The sequence below is a fragment of the Sceloporus occidentalis genome, unplaced genomic scaffold, assembly GCF_023333645.1.
Source record: "Sceloporus occidentalis isolate IW3139 unplaced genomic scaffold, rSceOcc1.0.p SCAF_291, whole genome shotgun sequence".
In the NCBI taxonomy this organism is placed as follows: Eukaryota; Metazoa; Chordata; class Lepidosauria; order Squamata; family Phrynosomatidae; genus Sceloporus; species Sceloporus occidentalis.
Genome location: NW_028317271.1, coordinates 251871 through 268984, shown reverse-complemented (window position 1 = coordinate 268984; position 17114 = coordinate 251871). Strand labels below are relative to the sequence as shown.

Sequence of the window (17114 nt, the reverse complement as noted above, 5' to 3'; positions counted from 1 at the left end):
CCCGATGATCAAAGAAGTAAGAAAGGGAGATGGGTGTACCAGATGGGTCAATGGTTCTTATCAGCCTTCAAGTTCTATGTTTCTGAACAAAGAGCAGATGCTGTCTTAAGCTAATGAATGCGCCGGTTCCTTGCTGGCTCTCTGGTTACCTTGAAAAAAGATGATATGGTAAAATAAATAAGCGGACACAACTCTTCTGCCCAAATTTCATCTGTTCCTCTTTTTGTGTGAATATCGGGTTAGCTGGTAAACTCCAGTTATTTAGTATCAGGCTCTGGGTGCAGTGACACAGTTCTGCCAGTAGGGGCAACAGTCAAAACCATGCGATATGTGTAAATATGTAACATATTGTCCAGAGAATTAGACAAATTTGAGATTAGGTGTAAAAAAACAATTCTTATGCAAAGCAATGAATCAGGAGATTCACTTCATTAACACATTTGCCAACACTTACAAAAAATGTTAGAAATGACTAGAAATTCCAGAGACAACATGCTGCATGGTTGGCTCATCATGGCTCATCAACAGCGCTGTATCCAAATGTCGTAGGAACGAGAGAATTTGTGTCTGTCTTCTTACTGCCAATTGGTTTTGTTGTTCTGTTCTAGGGGACAAAGCTTTACCAAGAAGGTTCAAGTGACTTTGTAACCTATTGATAGCTATTTCTCTAACCGAGGCATGTAGAAGAATGATGCATTTTATCTACACAGTTTACTTTATAAACCTATTCCTGCTGTTTCTATACACATTATCGGGGCTTTTAGGGCTGTAGAACCCTGTGATATCCTCATATCCAGCAAACATTCTGAGCTCCTAGAAAAGAGGGGCATCAGGGGACGAAAAAGTAACACGGGAACATAGAATCTGTTTTGAGATAAGAACCATTTGGACCATCCAGACTCAAACCCCAGTCAGCCCTTGGTCCAGTCTCATAGTCCGGATAGCTTTATGTCTATCCCATACATGTTTAAATTCCCTCAGTATTAAGCTCGACCACTTCTGCTGGAAGTCTGTTCTATATATCTACCACTCCCTCTGTAAAGCAGAACTTACATTCCATCGAAGCCTTGCACCAGAATAGCCCCACTCCAAAGAGTTAACGGCAGCGTGAATCTGTGCACATTTGCACCGAAAAAGATAAAAATCAGAGCGTTTTCATGATTAAGTGTCACGGCTCTCGGTGGGTTACAAAACATACTACTGACAAAACCACCCCTACGTTAACTATTTGCGTACCAGAGGAAGCACTTTTTTTTTTGTTCTGACAACAGGGAGTTAAAGCTTTTCTCCTAGAAGGTATTCATCAGAATGTTTATTGGGAATGAAGAAGGTTACAAAGATAGACAAAGAAACGGTAACAAAGCACAGAAAAACAAACACACAACACACACAGGGGCAAGCTGAACCCAGGAGGGGGGCAACAATTTCCAGCCCTCCCCTGTGCGTATTGTGGGTCCTCGACACATTTGCCCAAAGACAAGAGATCCCCTGTATGTTTGTCCGATCTGTTCCAAAAGTGCAGCACTTCTCCTTGACACATGTGCCTCCTGTTCTGTCCCCTGCCCCTCCTCTCCATGGATGAAGTCCCTGCCTCCTCTACATATGTTGGAGGCTCCCCACCCCCACCGCCTCTGCAGTGATTTGAGTCAGTAGACTGCAGCCAGCCAGTCTAGGATCTCCCAATGCCCAGCACGAAGCCATTCCAAGGGGCAGCATCATGGGCTTTGAACTAGATCGCTTCAGTGGGGAAGTGGACCCTGATTTCAAATGCAACCTATGCAACAGGGTCCTAGAAGACCCCCTGACTACCCCTTGTGGGCATGTCTTCTGCGCAGGCTGCGTCTTGCCCTGGGTGGTGCAGCAAGGCAGCTGCCCGGTGAAGTGCCAACGGATCTCTGCCAAGGAACTCAACCACGTGTTGCCTCTTAAGAGCTTGATCCTCAAGTTGGACATCAAGTGCGACAATTACTCCAGGGGCTGTGACAAGGTGGTGAAGCTGCAGAACTTGGGGGAGCACACCGAAATGTGCGACTACTCTCCGGCCAAATGTAGAAACAAGGGGTGCAATGAGGTCCTCAACCTTAAAGATATGGACGCTCACATGAGGGAGTATTGCGAGCATCGGACTGTGGGTATCTGCCAAAAGGGCTGTGGGCTCATGTTAACCTTTAGGGAGCAGAAGTTTGAGGACCACTGCTGCCTAAAAGCGATGAAAGTACAGAATAGTGCCTTACAGACCAAGATTTCAGGGCTGGAGACAGAGCTTAAAAAGAGAGCTTTGAGATCTTCCAAGAGAGAGAAATCCCTCTTGTCCCAACTCTCTGCTGTGCAGAACGAGCTTCAGATGACAGCCCTGAGATACCAGAAGAAGTTCACGGAGTATAGTGCAAGGCTAGACTCTCTTACCAAGGTTGTGGCTCCACCATGCAAGGTAAGACTTAAACTCATAACCCCACAGGGTCCACTTTACCCTTACGTCCGTTAGTTTCTATTACCAGAGAAAAAAGTAACTCCAGGAATAGAATACCAATTCTCCTGTAGACTGCGATGGAAAAAAATCTTGCGATAAAAAACTAATGATACATTTGTAGCCAGGTCATAGAATGTAGCAAATCAGTTCCAGCCCTAGAGCACCTACTTCTTTGTAAACTTGACTGATGACCTTCAGACCATCCTCCCAGGGGATTTTGGGCTTGGGGGCTAATTCGTATTCCCAGCAGGAAAGAAGGCTATTGGTATTTTCACAATTAGCGTAGTTAATGAAAGGTAAAGGTAGGACCGCCTTCCATCTCATATAACAGTCCAATCTTGTCTGGATAACTAATGGAATGGCCTTTTCAAGACAATGTCTCGGTGAACTGCAATGTGTATGTTTGTCCTTCATCTTGGAGATTAGTGACTTTGACAGATCTGATTGCCCAAAGGTCCTGCAGTAGCTGTGCTGGGCTGGTTATTTTCTCCAGTGGCTATAATCCTTACCAAATGCCTTAATTTCCAGACCCTCATAACTGAGGCATCTGGAAGGATGCTGTTTGTTGGATTGTTAAGTCCTCTCCTGTCGTCTATAGGAAAGGCTTTTGATGGGGTTAGTAAAAGTTCACTCGAAATACTGTGCGTTTAGGTACCATCATCCTTTTGGGTTCCCAAATGGGGTAAGCGTTACTTTTTTGGGTGCGGTTTTTAAGACCAAATGTTGGACCACTCTCTAGATAGTGTCTACCGTTGACCAAACTTCTTTGCTACAGTGGACATTCCATTATAAAAAAATGGTGTTTTTTGGTTTGACACATTCTAAATCAAATCATGATTAAATGGAATTGATATGCGAAATATACATTCTTCAATACAATTAGCCCCAAAATATGGATATATATTATAAACCCACTTTTTCCACTACCGAGTGGGTTATCACCCATGACCTTTTGACCCTGGGTCGCCTAATCAGGATTATAATGCGTGATAAGCAAGATAGATGCAGTTACTGATATAAACTGACAAGTGGTGATAAAACTCTCTGTTGAAGTTAAGTTCCAATCACAGAACAATTATCTGCCTCAAACTTTTTGTTTTGTGTCTTTCAAACTTTATCTAATGGGCAAATAAATGTCAGCCTGGGCTTTAAAAGAAATTTTGGGTTTATTTCATTGTTTCTGCCCTTAATATGGAAATCTTAAACACATCTGTGCGTGAAAAAAAAAGTTTTTTCCCCCCATTGTGCTTTTTAATGGATTCTATTCCTTTTAGTCTATAGGGAATTAGAACCAAATTATTCTTGAGTTCTGACACACAGCTGTGTTTTTGTAACTTGCCTTAACCTTTTTACGTACCAGGTGAAGGTGTGCATCATTTCACCCTGGTAGTTGAAGGGTTAAATCTATATTTCATGCAGGCAAGAAGCACAGAAACCAAAAAAAAAAAAAGCTAAGCCCCGTGTCAAACAAACACTGCCACGTTAAAGAAAAAAAGAATCAAGCTCAGAAATCCATTCCTAATTTTTTCTTAAAATCCCACATATCTTGGGACAATTTATTGCAATTTCCACACCAATAAACGAAAAAAAAGAACAAAACCCACAAAGGGTTAACTTTTTTAAAAAGCAACAATTTGGCTCAAATAAAGCCTTCATTTAAAAAGAAAAATAATGGGAATTTGGTGCTGTAATAACAGAATACAAGGAAAATTAACACCTTTCATGCCAGGGATCAGGCGATGTAGGACTAAACAATATTTCCTGTTTGCAACTTTTTTAAACTTTTTCTTATTATCAATATTTGGTTTGCTAGATACCAGCACATACTGGGTTAACATAGAAATGTAGAGGGGGCTATTTATAGTTTTAGTCATTTAACCATTTAAGGGATCATTTACAACTGTAAGAAAAAATAGCTGAAAAAATATTAATTATCAGGAACAGTTAGGAGTTTTTTTTGTTTTTGTTTTTTTAGAAAAAATAGATTATGCCACCAAAAAAACACCTGCTGTGTGGGAGAGTTTGCTTAGTATTTTGAATTTAAGAAATTTATATTTTTAATTATTTTGGAATTTTACACTACAAAATAGAACGTTGAATGATAAAAAAAATATTTTCTTTTTTTTCCCCATATGGCATTATTTAAATTGAGAATTTAGATAAGAGACTGCCTTGCGATTTTAAGTTTATTTCTTGCTTGGGTGGAGTTGATTTGTACCAAAGGTGATAGTGGTAACACTTTTCCTGTTGTAACCAAAACCAAGTCCCCGCTGGTTTTCTCGCACCTCCTGAAAGCCTGAGGGTTAACCCAGCAGTTAGCAATAAAAAAATCATCACTCACAGCCCCATATAGCGGCTTGAGTTTTATAGACTGCAAGAAGAACATGAAAAATTAGAATACAAGTATGGGTCTTCTGGGTATTTCTCTGTCAGCGACAGAAAAAAAATAAAGCCATACATCTTTCTTCTTTTATGGAATAGAAGAACTCTGAAATATGCATGTACTGTATCTACAAATATATTTGTTGATATATTGATGCTTGTGATTTTAGAGTTCATGGGGGAAGACATTTTCCGCTGCACAGTTTACTTCCTGCTGTATAAAGAGCCTCTTGCTCAAGTATAGATCAGGAAGTGTTTAAAACATTTAAAAGTCCTACAGGCGGAACACATGAGCTTTTAAATAGTTTGTATTTTTTTTGTGTAACATTTAGATTGATTTTTGTTACAGAACACTGTAATTATATTTTACTTATATAGCGCCCACATAATCCTCAGTGTTGTACAATGGTCATCGGGCACAAAGGGCCATCTTAAGATGTAAAAGAAAATCATTCATGTCACTTGCAGATCCCTTTCAATGCGCTTGGAAGAAACGCATTGGCAATTTGACTTGAACAAGGGACGTTAAACCCGATTTGTTGACTTGAAGTCTTTTGGCTTCATTAAATCTATTTGTACATAAAGCTGGTATTCTTAATTTTTTGCAATGATTGTAGCTGTTCTTAGATATTTGGTTCAAAAGTATGGAAGTTTAAAGGGATCAGATTTAATTTTAGGATGGGTTGTATCATATTACCTTCATGATGGAAGGCTGGACCTTAGTCTTGTAGGTTGGCCTCCTTCAATGTCTCTTGAGGGCAAAGCAATCTTTATTAAAAGTGCCAGAATCTTGTGGTTAGTGATATATGGCAAAGTTCCGAGGCTTCATTCTTCAAAAGCCCAATGCTTCTACATAAACCAGACCTAATGAAGTATTCTGGGGGGACCAAATCCAAGACCATCCCTAGGTGCCCCGTGTACATTGATGACCTTCCTACATTACCTTCCACTGCATATGGTATCATTACCTAGAATAAACATGGTAACTGTTACAATACACTTTAAAGAGAGCAAAAAAATCTAATTCCTCCAAGTCCCCAAGTTATCTTTATCCTGGTTTGTGTGACATTTGGTAGCCAAGTCCTTAGTTTAACCCATTCCACCACAGCCACTGCCCCACCGAGACTAAACCCCCTTTAAGTCAAACCATGTTCCTATTTCCTTCCCAATAACAATATGTAGATGCCACAGAATATTTTGTTTAGCTCTAATAATCCTCCATAAACATAAATTTTTCTGGAATGCGAGTTTTCTGAGCCTAAAGTGTTTATGTCCAGGACTTCCGGTGGCTTTTAGCAGAACTTGGTATATGAAACTTCTTTTTTGTGTAGTGAAATCTTGCCAGTTTCTAAAATACCTTATGAAATACGAATTTTTCATATTTAGAACATTTTCATATGTAATACATTATTGCAAAATCATTTTATGAGGATGCGCTGTATTCTACCATGAAATTGATTCGTGGACGTCTCGTTTCAGGTAATAGGTTTTCTGTATATGAGAAGCCCCCGTTCTCAGATCTTTTGTACGGGCAAATCCCCTGCTGTCAGTGAATACCTCATTTGTCAACCTGATTGTTTCTGCAGAATAAAACTCCAGGGGCTGCATACATTCCTAAAAAGCATGGTTTCTTTTCAAGCTGTGATGTTTCAGGTTGAACTAACATATAAATCTCCTTTTAAGCGGTGGCTTTCAAAGGTCCTGGTCGGACGGTTGGTGTTTCCAGTAAAACATAACACAGCTTCAGAGGACAATCTGCCATGGAAATACCCGTGGAAATATATTTATCTTCCAGTCCAATTAAACATTTTATCCCATTGTGGGTTTAAATCGCGCTATGGGTAGTGATACGCAAACCAAAACCGTTGGCATGAGTTCCAAGGGCCTGTTAACCACTTAACGAGGCTATAGGATGTCACCAATTGAATGGTTGGCCAGCGTGGCCTCATGAACTTAGTTAAAGGAGCTAGAAGTAAAGAGAAATGCGTTTGAAAATGCATTCGTAAATCTAATAATGCTGTCGAATGTAATCTTAGAAAGACTAATGGCTGACCTTCTCACGGCTGCTTATTCGAGAGGCTAGATGAGGCGATATCGGTTATTTATTTCATTTAGGTAGAGGTAGTATCTCAGAGAATAATGATAAATGGGAGACTGTCTTTGTTTGAATGAGATCTTTGGAATTCTTTGGGTATAGTGTCCTCTTCTCGAAATATTTCCGGTAGCTTTGCTCTTTCCGTGACTTGATATATCCAATCTCCATGCACTTCTTCTGATATTGATATTAGACATTGAATTCTACCCAAAAAAAGATCCTAGAAAGAAGAAAATCTGGCCCACCAATACCCTCTGTTAAAATCTGGAGAGATGGAACACGTCATACACTAGAGGGAAGGTATTCTCCTCAAACGGTGAATGGCGTGTATTTGTTGTGTTACGCTCTGGATGACAAACCACATTTAGAAAGCTAAAGCGTATCTGTACTTTAGGAAATAGGTTCTGCTAGTGAGCGAGGATTCGCAGATGGATTTAATGAAAACAATTGCCCCCAATGATACTGAGGGCTTGGTTATAGGAAACAATGCTGACATCTGCTACCATACTTCCCAAAGAAGGCACCCATACCTAGCACCGGCCATGTGGCACATTAGATAAATATTACTATGGTTGGCCGATGGCCGACAGCTCCCCATACTTATCCTTTCTGCCACGAGCTGCGTTAATATATAAATGTAACGTGCGGACCTACGCAGCCAATGGCCGCGCTTTCATCATTTGCCGGCTGCTGGCATTTAAGTGCCACGGCTGCCTAATCAACCCCAGTCTACGGCAACATAGTACCCAGTATGGCAACAAAGTATCCTTCTAGTGCGACTGTACTAAGCAATGCTTCATACAAAGTGTCCCTCTTACCAGCTCCTAAAATAAAAGTGTCCAACTTGGCCATCTGAAAGCTTGACCTGAGGGCACTCGCCAGCCATGTAATAACCGCTTATCCACTAACCTTATGGGTCGTCAGCCAACTGGACGAAATTGCAGCCATTTTTGGGACCCAAACAGGAACGTTGCCATGACAGCTGCACAAAACAATGATAATTACTAAATTTACCAAGGCAGGATTTTTTTTCAAAAAAATAAATTTGAATTAATTTATTCTATTTTTTTTCCCAGTGGGAGGGGTAGCTTTTTGGGGTTTTTTTCCCCCTCATTTCACCAAACTTTTGTCTGAGCTAAACTTTTTGTCTTTGTAACAAAATTTGAGAGGCTGTTTGTCGAGCGGTGGCATTTTGCTGCGTCTGTCTGGTAGCCTTTTAGCCAACAGCTGTGGGCTCGGCACATAAACCGTGGCTGCCGTGGACACAGGCTTTGTTTATTCATTCCCTGCTTTATAGCAGTCGAGCGTTGATATTTTTGGAATTAACTCTTTCAGCGACGTATATGATGGTATATTTAAACATAGCCTTATATAGTATACTCTACCATTTATTTTTTTATATGGCTGTAAATTTACAAACAAACCACCCTCATTTTTAGCTTTTATAGGACTTTAATTCTTGGAACAAAAAACCCTTTTGTGGGTAAGTTTAATGTTTACGTAGTTGCCAACTGTACAGATCTGACAGAGACAGCTATATCCTGACAACCAGCTGTTCCCAGTCTGACGTCTTATCCCACCAGGTTAATACGCGGGATAAGAGTTATCGGCCATGCGCTGGGTGGGGGATACTGGGCATAATGGTGGAAGGATGAAAAGACACCCCAACAATTTTTGGATTCAATCTTATATTTGGGATGGGGGGGGGGCTGGCATTTTGTTGGGTCAGGGTTTCACCAAAACATTTCATGCCATTTATTGACCTCATACCCAGAAAAATCTTGAGCTCTTAGAAAAAGAAAAACTTTAGAGAAGAAGAGATGGATTGGGGTTCCAAACGAAGACTGGGGCTCATAATGAGAAACGTTTGAAGGGCGATCAGGCCCGGGCTGGGTTTCTGGCACACTGGGCACACTGGGTATACTGGGCAAACGGATACCGGAGAGATACTGGCCAGTGTCTGTGCTGACATCATTGCCAGGGCCACTTGGTTATCCCATAACCCCAACGTCTAATCTTGCCGGGGGACCGGAACTTGGAAGGTAGAGTGTCGCTCAAACTGGCAGTGGTGCTGTGCATGCGCACGATTCTGCACATGTGTCCCAGACACTGGAGAATGAAACCGGTACAAAGGGATTGCGTTCCCGATTCCTCGGTCCTGAAAAGCGGGGCAGAGGTAGAGCTTGGCGGGGCGGTGGGATAGAGTGGCAAAATCAGGACTGTCACACACAAAGCAGGACAGTTAGGAGGCATAGTATCCCCAGTCCAGCCCTGTGGTTGATACAACATTATGAGCTGGTTTAAATTACACCAAACATTTTTTTTTACATATATTTTTATATATATTTAATATTATATGTATATTTATTGGGCATTTATATGGACTTGTCACCCAAATAGAATGGAACGCAAGCTTTACATGTGATCTGCTGTCTCGCTGAACTCTCTTACCTGTCCATTATAGGGAGAAGAAACCAAAACACTGACTCTTGTGCTTCACCGGGAATCTGGATCGTTGGGATTTAATATTATTGGTGGCCGGTCATGTGTGGTATGTTAATTGTTCAAATGTGTTTTCTTTTTCCTGTTGAGTATATGAGCGTGAATGTCTGAGGCTGCGTTAACGGAGGACACATTCGCCTCTGCTTTCTATGCCCCGAGGAAGGCACTTAAGTAGGAACGCTTGTGTCCATATCTCCCAAGTGCCCCTGTCTAGAAGGGATAGTCCATTTTTGGGTCCCCAAATCTGTGACGCCCCTCTTTCCTCCCCTGATGCCCCTCTTCTCCAGGAGCTCAGAATGTCTGCTGGGTATGAAGGTTACAATATTGTGTAGTTGTGCTCCCCAAAACACTGATTGCTTTATGGCAGCGCTCAGTAAATTATTTCCCCCCGCAGGCTTCATTAGTCATGGGATTCCCACGGAGCTGTAAGACCCGGGGCGTTGTGCTGCTTTACTTGCCATGTAATAAGGACCTGTTATATATTGTATCAATATATTTTATTTATATATATTATATATTATATATAAAGAGTACATATATTTAGCAATTGCATCGCTTTACTTTATGAAGGTCAAAAATATGTATCAGGCAGCTTATTGAGTGTAAAAGACTACGTAAGAGAATTTAAAGGTGCAGTTCCACCTACTCTGCTGCGCTTATTACTTTTATGCAGCATTGGTAAGACCATTGCCGGTACTCTTTAATGTCCTTAGGAGAAATTATTCTTCAATTAAGGGATTAAACCTTTAGAGAAAATAATTCAATGACAGATCTGCTAAGGGTTATTTGTTTTCCATGCTAACTGAATGTTTTACCTTTTTAAATGACAGTAATAAGGAAAAGATACATCAGGTTCAAAGTTGGAATCTCACGAAAATTCCTCTATTTATGAAAGTGAAAAAGTTTTGGGGAAAGTGGTCTGGAAGCGAGAGATACACAAATAGTGGGACCACATCTTTAATGGGCCTTTTGATTATCCTGCGGTATATTTTATATAAAAAAGTAATGAAAAGAAAACAGAGTGTACTAAACAGATCTGAGTTTTGATTGGAAGCCTAGCCGTGGAACCCAGAGATCCGATTCCTCCTAACACAGCGCCCACTGTTCTGCTCCGCCAATAAAGGTTTTGCTGTCCGGAGCGTATTTTTTCATATTTCTCAGCACGTCAAAAGAAATTAATAAATAAAAAGCTCTATGAAGTTGCTGTTTTCCAAACTCAACATTCAAATAGCTGTCAAGACTCAAGACCATCACCGGATCCGAAGTCCAAACGTTTCTTAGCGAAACGCAGAGGCTTCGGTCGTCAGCTGGCGGCCGACGGCAAAGTCTTAAAGGAGCAGCCATGCCACTAATTATTTATATACACAAGCCTTATTAAGTTATTGTAAGACAACACAATCCCTTTACATTCTTCTCTATGTATATATATATATATATATATATATATATATATATATATTTATATATATGACCAAAGGTCACAGGGCAATCTATACCGATATATATATATATATATCGGTATAGATTGCCCTGTGACCTTTGGTTAGTGGTCATTGTAATCAGTCCCGGCACATTTAATGCTCGCCTGGCATGTCTGTTATTAAGTAACGCCAAGTGTTAATGATTTTCAAACAAACATAAAGCCTCGTTTAATGGAGTAGGAACACCCAGGTATACGTGGCATCATGACGCTGGAGATCCCATCCCTTTCATTTTAGCTTTTATTTTGTGTCTTTTGATGCCGGGGCTTCGTGTCTCTCCTCCTCAAACATCCCGGACTCCCCGCCCCGTCTTTCATTTTCTTTTGATACAAAGTATTCACCGACTACGGCGTTTCAGATGTTTTCCTATTTTTACTTACAAGATGGGCCATTGCAAAGTTTAGTTGAAGGTAGATCCCGCCGGTCTTTGGTGGGGTGAATATGGTAGTGATTGCGATCTAATGACTGTTGCCTTGGCCTGCTGCGTTCCGCGCATTCACAGGGGTATTTGTCAGGGGCCCTTTAAATTCCAGGTATAAATAATGTGTTGCAGGTGTGATCTTTTTAAATTTACCAAATTATATCCCAATATAGGGAAGGAAGCGGTTCCAAACAATATCATTATGGATTTCCCACCTGAAACAGTTGAGGGTCTCCTCCCCATATATCTATCCTGTATCCTAGGACCCCCAGCACAGGGAGGACCATAGGGACCTGTTGTGTGTTGGTGGATCTTGTCGTTATGATGCACGTGGGGAAATACAGAGCCCAGATAGAATATGTATGCTGGTGCGAGGCTCGGGAGTGATGATGTTCTATGTTTCTAAAGCCATTCCAAGAGAAATATTCAAAAAAGCCAATAACCACGTTAAGAACAATTACACAGCGTAGATTCCATGCTACATATTTGTCATAGCTGGTTCTGTGGCATGCAGAGGTGTTACGATGAGATGTCCGATAGGTGCTCAGCTGACACATACATGTTTGTGTGTTTAAAATGAGGTGGATACATCTTGACAGCTTGAAAAAAATTATTTGGATCTTTGGAACAGTTTACTCCACATCTAAAGCTTTGTGATTCTAATCCTGCTTCACATGTTGCAAATCAATATTTTATGTAGTAAAACATATTTTCATAATAATAATATAATAATAATTATATAAAATCAAAAGTCAAAGTAAAAGAATTAATAGCACCTTAATAAATGTGTTTTTGTTTTGTTTCTTAGGACAATCAAGATGGACAATCAAGTGAAGGAATTTTCGTGTCTAAAATAGTTGACAATGGTCCCGCTGCCAAGGAAGGAGGACTTCAGATCCATGACAAGATCATTGAGGTTTGTTCCAAACACTGGACTTAGATCATTGTTAAAATGTATTTGAGAACCATGACCTTTTAGGTAAATGGGAATCACATAGCATGTTAACTATCTTCTGGAACGTATGTCAGTTAGAGGTTGTCTTGAGTCAAATAACTGTTGACCTTCATGTCTTGAAACATACCTCTGCTAAATTTAGGAAGCAGTACGAGAAGTTATGCTTGTATTTGTACGTGCCTCCTACCAGCAAATGTTTTTTGCCAATGTGTTTTTGGGTGGCGCTGAGTGTCTTCTAAGGAGAAAATTCTAGAGTCTTCATGCAAGGGTGTTGGACAGAAGCTTGCCCTGTCTACTTGCGCTTTCTGTGTCAATGTGTAGGGACTTTTGGCATGATAGAGGCACAGGTGTTGATATAGTCCCTTGATGATAATTGTTTAGTAGTGGGTGAGAGCAAGAGTTTACATAGAAAAACATGGCTTAGCAAAAAATGTTTTTGGTAGAATTTTCTGGATTTTGGGTAAAAATTACATTTTCAAATGACAGTCCTGGTGTTCAGAGTTGTATTTCAGTAGGCCTGCTAGTTATCTGTGACTTTTGTGTACAGTAAGATGACGAGTAATTTTTGTTTGGTATCACTAGACTAGGGTGACCACTATCATTGTGTTTATAGCACTAGTATAATTTATGATACAATTATCTAAAACAATACAGGTTTCTCAAGTCATTTCTGTGTTTTTAACAGAATATCAGCTTTTAAAATTGCTTGTAATTATATTGACATAAATAGGATGTTTTCAAACATTTTTAAAGAAGAGCATCGGATCGGAAGTCAAAGGTCACGTGTATGGTGGTAAATGTTGCCCTATGCCCAATATTCAGGCAACGTCAGTAGTAATACGTTATTAAAGATATCTTAAAAACTAGCGTTGATGTTTTTGTGTTTATTTTTTCTAATTTGATGTTTTTTAGGTTTAAAAAAACTATATCTTAAATCTTACTTTGGGGTTGAGGAATAAAAACAGGTTTTGTTTATTTTCATGGCTGGACACCTTGAAACAACTCAGAGCAGCTTCTAAAACTGTAAATAAGATTCTCAGATAGTTGATTCCGTTTAAGCTTTGTAATGTGTTCATCCAGATGGATGAACGGCGAGTAATCTCTCTAATGTTAAGAGCTTTAGGTAATGGTTTATACCAATTAGCGTTGTTTATAAAGCTTGTTGATGGATCCAAAATAAACTAGAAGATTATACTTTGCAATCTGTACAGAAAAAAAGGTCTTCTTCTATGTGTCTCTACATAATGAATGTAATGTGAGATCAAGTTAGGAAACCATATGCAGTCTTACAAAATTAACGAGTGCCAAGGAAATCCCTCTGATCTTCCAACTGCTTCAATTTTATCAATTTGTTTCAATGTACATTCTTAATCTGTATTTGGCTCGAAGCCATGCTTGAGGCTTAATGTATGACAGTTCTCACGTTTGACGGGCCAATTTTCCACAAATTTCCCCCAAAAGAACGCTGATTTGAAGAAACTGCTTACGTTTTAAGGCCTGGAGTGTTAATCTTCAGGTGAAGAAAGGAGGAGAAGGGGTGAAGCAAGGATAAAAATATCCCGCTTCGTCAAAAAAGGAATCTTCGAAAATCGTTCTTTTGTTTACGAAGTCAGTGCTTGAGTGGGGACACAGTTTAGGTCTTAAAAGAAATTGTTCTTTGAACACATTGTTTAAAAGAACGGAACCAAAGAATGATTGCTTTTTGAAATTCAAGACTGTACGTCTTAAGACGTGATTTAAAATTATATGGAGGAATGACTGTTGAAGCTTTGGGCTATTTGCAGGAAAACAATGTATCCGAGATGATAGTGTTTGGAATTTCGGCCATTTGGGGGATGAATTAAATCTAAGATTCATAATCTTGACCAATCACAAATGTTCAATATTTTATCGTTGTGTTACAATGTAATACAAATAGAATACTGGCCAGTATAGATTTAGATTCAGGCGCCTTACACATGCCTGAAGAAGACACCTAGGTAGTCTTAAAAGCTTGCAATCTATTATAAGTGTGTTAGGTATCATCTTGACCTATTTGCTTTCTCTCTTTATATGGCTGACACAGTACAACTCTATACAAAGTTCTACAAAACACAACTTTGAACTGCCTAAAAAAGACGAGGATTTATAGTAGAATGGACTTTCCTCCTTCCTTGGATCCAATGGAAGACACTGGAATTATAGGCGATCTGTAAAAGATTAACACTATTTATATGTATTTTATAAAACTTTGGAGTAAAATCTCTAAAAAAATAATCTTTATATTCTTCTGTTCAATTAAGCTTTAATATTTTAATTAAAAAAAAATGTAGCCAAAGTCGTAGGGTTACATGTATATGGATCATGTTCAGCTTTGCAGCTGTGGAGTCAGGGCTGGTCCGGCTTAAACGCTGATATTAGGGTCTCCGATTTTCACTTGTTGGTTTTTAACTAATTTGTTCCACCTCTCCCGTCAATCCCAGATGTAAATGCGGTGAAGCTTCTCAGCTGCTGCAGAGAATTTTGAGAAGCGGAGATTCTAGGAAACTAAAAGAGTTCAATTACAGTTTCAGAATACTGAAGTTTCGGTATCTATAAAAAAATCAATAATTTAGTAGTTCCTACCTAAATTTGATGGAATATATGAAATTATAGTCTGTCTCAACAAAGGCTTAGGTAAGACTTTTGAGTGAAGGAAGTAATACAGGAGGGAAAGTACAATTCATGAAAATTATTTTCCGAAATTTCAGGCATTTTTGTAACCATGCTGAAGTTGTTAATTAGTTAACGAGGTTCTGGTGCTGACATTGGAAAAAAAGGATGTATCCACACGAAGGAATTTTTTTTAGAAAATAATTGTTGAAATTGGCAGACGTTCTACTTGGATGATTTTACCATTTAATTTCCACTAAATCACTCCACAAATAAAAATGACTCCCACAAATCAAGACTTCCATTTCCTCCGATAATGTAAACGTTTCATTGGACGATAGCCCTATTGACGGATTTACTCCTTCTGGCGTTGCGTGCCAAATCGTGAAAAACCCGTCCTTGTACAAGTGATAACTGGTATAATATATATTATTATATAATATGATATATATAATATAATATAATAGATATATAATATATAATAATAGATATTTTTAATTACATCAAAAAAACAGAAGTGGGTACTTAGTTACAGTATTTGGATACATCGACATATCTTATAGTAAGTTTCAATTAAAATACATTTATTGACCCAAATCTCACCTTTGTTGTAATACTAGAGATCTTTAGATCAGGAATACAGAGTTCTACATTCTGCAGTGAATTTGGTGGCTTTTGTAGTTTCTGGAATGGTATGGTTATCATTTTTTCCAGGTATTTACCAAACCAGATGCTTTTGCACCAAGCCATGGCTTCATCATTTATAAATCATGGAACACCAACGTTCCAGCCACCGAACTATCATTAATGCGCAATGTAGCATAACAAATAATAATATGTTTGTATTTTATTTTATTTTCGCATGATCCTCGCCAGTAGGAAATCTTGGAAACTCCTGAAAAGTTTTATCTTCCCATATAATAAAAAATATATATATCTAAATTGTATTTCTTTAACTACTTTGAAGGATCTTAAACCCCATGGTGATATAATAATGTAGGTAATGCACAGGGATATAAGATCAAATTGAACTAAAAGTCCCAAAATTCTAGAACCGAACTGTTTCTGAAACAAATCTCATTTTGAAATACACTGAAAACATGCGTTTTAAGAAAAAAAATTAATCTGTAGCATTAACGCTGACAACGTGAATATTCGGAGTCTGCCCCAAATGAATACACGCGTCTCAACCGCAGAGTCAGAGGAACTATTTTCTTAATATATTTTTCTAGACACATATTCATTGGGGTTTCAGGTAGTTGGGTAAAAAAAAAAAAAAAAAAAGAACAAATTAAGAGGAATGCTTTTGCAAACGACCCCAGGTATGCAAGAAATTTTCCTACGGACAATGAAAAGTCTATGCAGATCGTTGCATTCAGTAGCAGAAACTTTAAACAGAGAGATCGGGTTTAATAGTTTTGGAATGGGACTTACGGACGCGTTTAACTCTTGTTACTCCGGTTTGGCAGCATGTCGCCTCTTTTAGCTGTATTTCTCAAACAGAGAGTTTATAATGTTTGTTGGCAAACAGTTTAAATCCTTACAAGACGTCTATTCTGGCCAACGCCACGAGACACGCCGTCTAAAGCCCTGTGGTATCATGGTTCATTATGTGCCGAGCTTCCCATGTTATACGGGGTAGTTGTGATGTCATATCATGCTCTACCTAATGAACATAAAAGATGACACAAACACTGTTTTGTCTGAAGACTTAGTAACAACTCATTGTCTTTGTGGATCGTCATCTTTACGGGTATTCTGGTGCCTCCAACGATAGGTGACCTTGTGTTCTCCTTTACTTTTCCACCATGTTCTCCTCCAACCTTTAACTATATCCTTCGTTCCATTATATAAAATATATGCAACTGGGGTCTGAGACCTATGGTAATTAAGAGAGTTGTTCTCTTAAAAGTTTCTACTGAGACTCAAGTGACAACCGAAATCTTACTAAATGGAAGGAACTTCCTATGTCAACGTAAAATTAGCCTCGTACTATGAGCTGTATGGTTACTTTACTCATGTAATTTTGACCCTAATGGTTATTTAGATTTGGATTAAAAATATATTTTTACACATGTTTGTGAATTGCCAAATTAAAGGGCCACTGGCTTTGTAGCTTTGTATCTATTTGGGTTGGTAATTCATTGAGTAACTTGGCTTTGCGACAGGAGATCTTC

General features: G+C 39.0%; 1 protein-coding gene across 3 annotated transcripts in view; it reads left to right on the top strand.

The window, feature by feature from the left end:
* Positions 1-1717: 1717 nt before the first annotated feature.
* Positions 1718-17114, top strand: part of LOC149275392 (E3 ubiquitin-protein ligase PDZRN3-like) — an 89205-nt gene continuing 73808 nt past the window's right edge. The window contains exons 1-4 of one of the 3 annotated variants that reach the window (XM_089504774.1): positions 1718-2410; positions 8994-9020; positions 9412-9498; positions 12160-12267. In XM_089504774.1, the coding sequence (XP_089360900.1) occupies positions 1718-2410; positions 8994-9020; positions 9412-9498; positions 12160-12267 (915 nt within the window). Of the gene's footprint in view, positions 2432-8993; positions 9021-9411; positions 9499-12159; positions 12268-17114 lie in introns of all 3 variants that reach the window. The other 2 variants (XM_089504775.1, XM_089504776.1) reach the window with 2 other exon arrangements.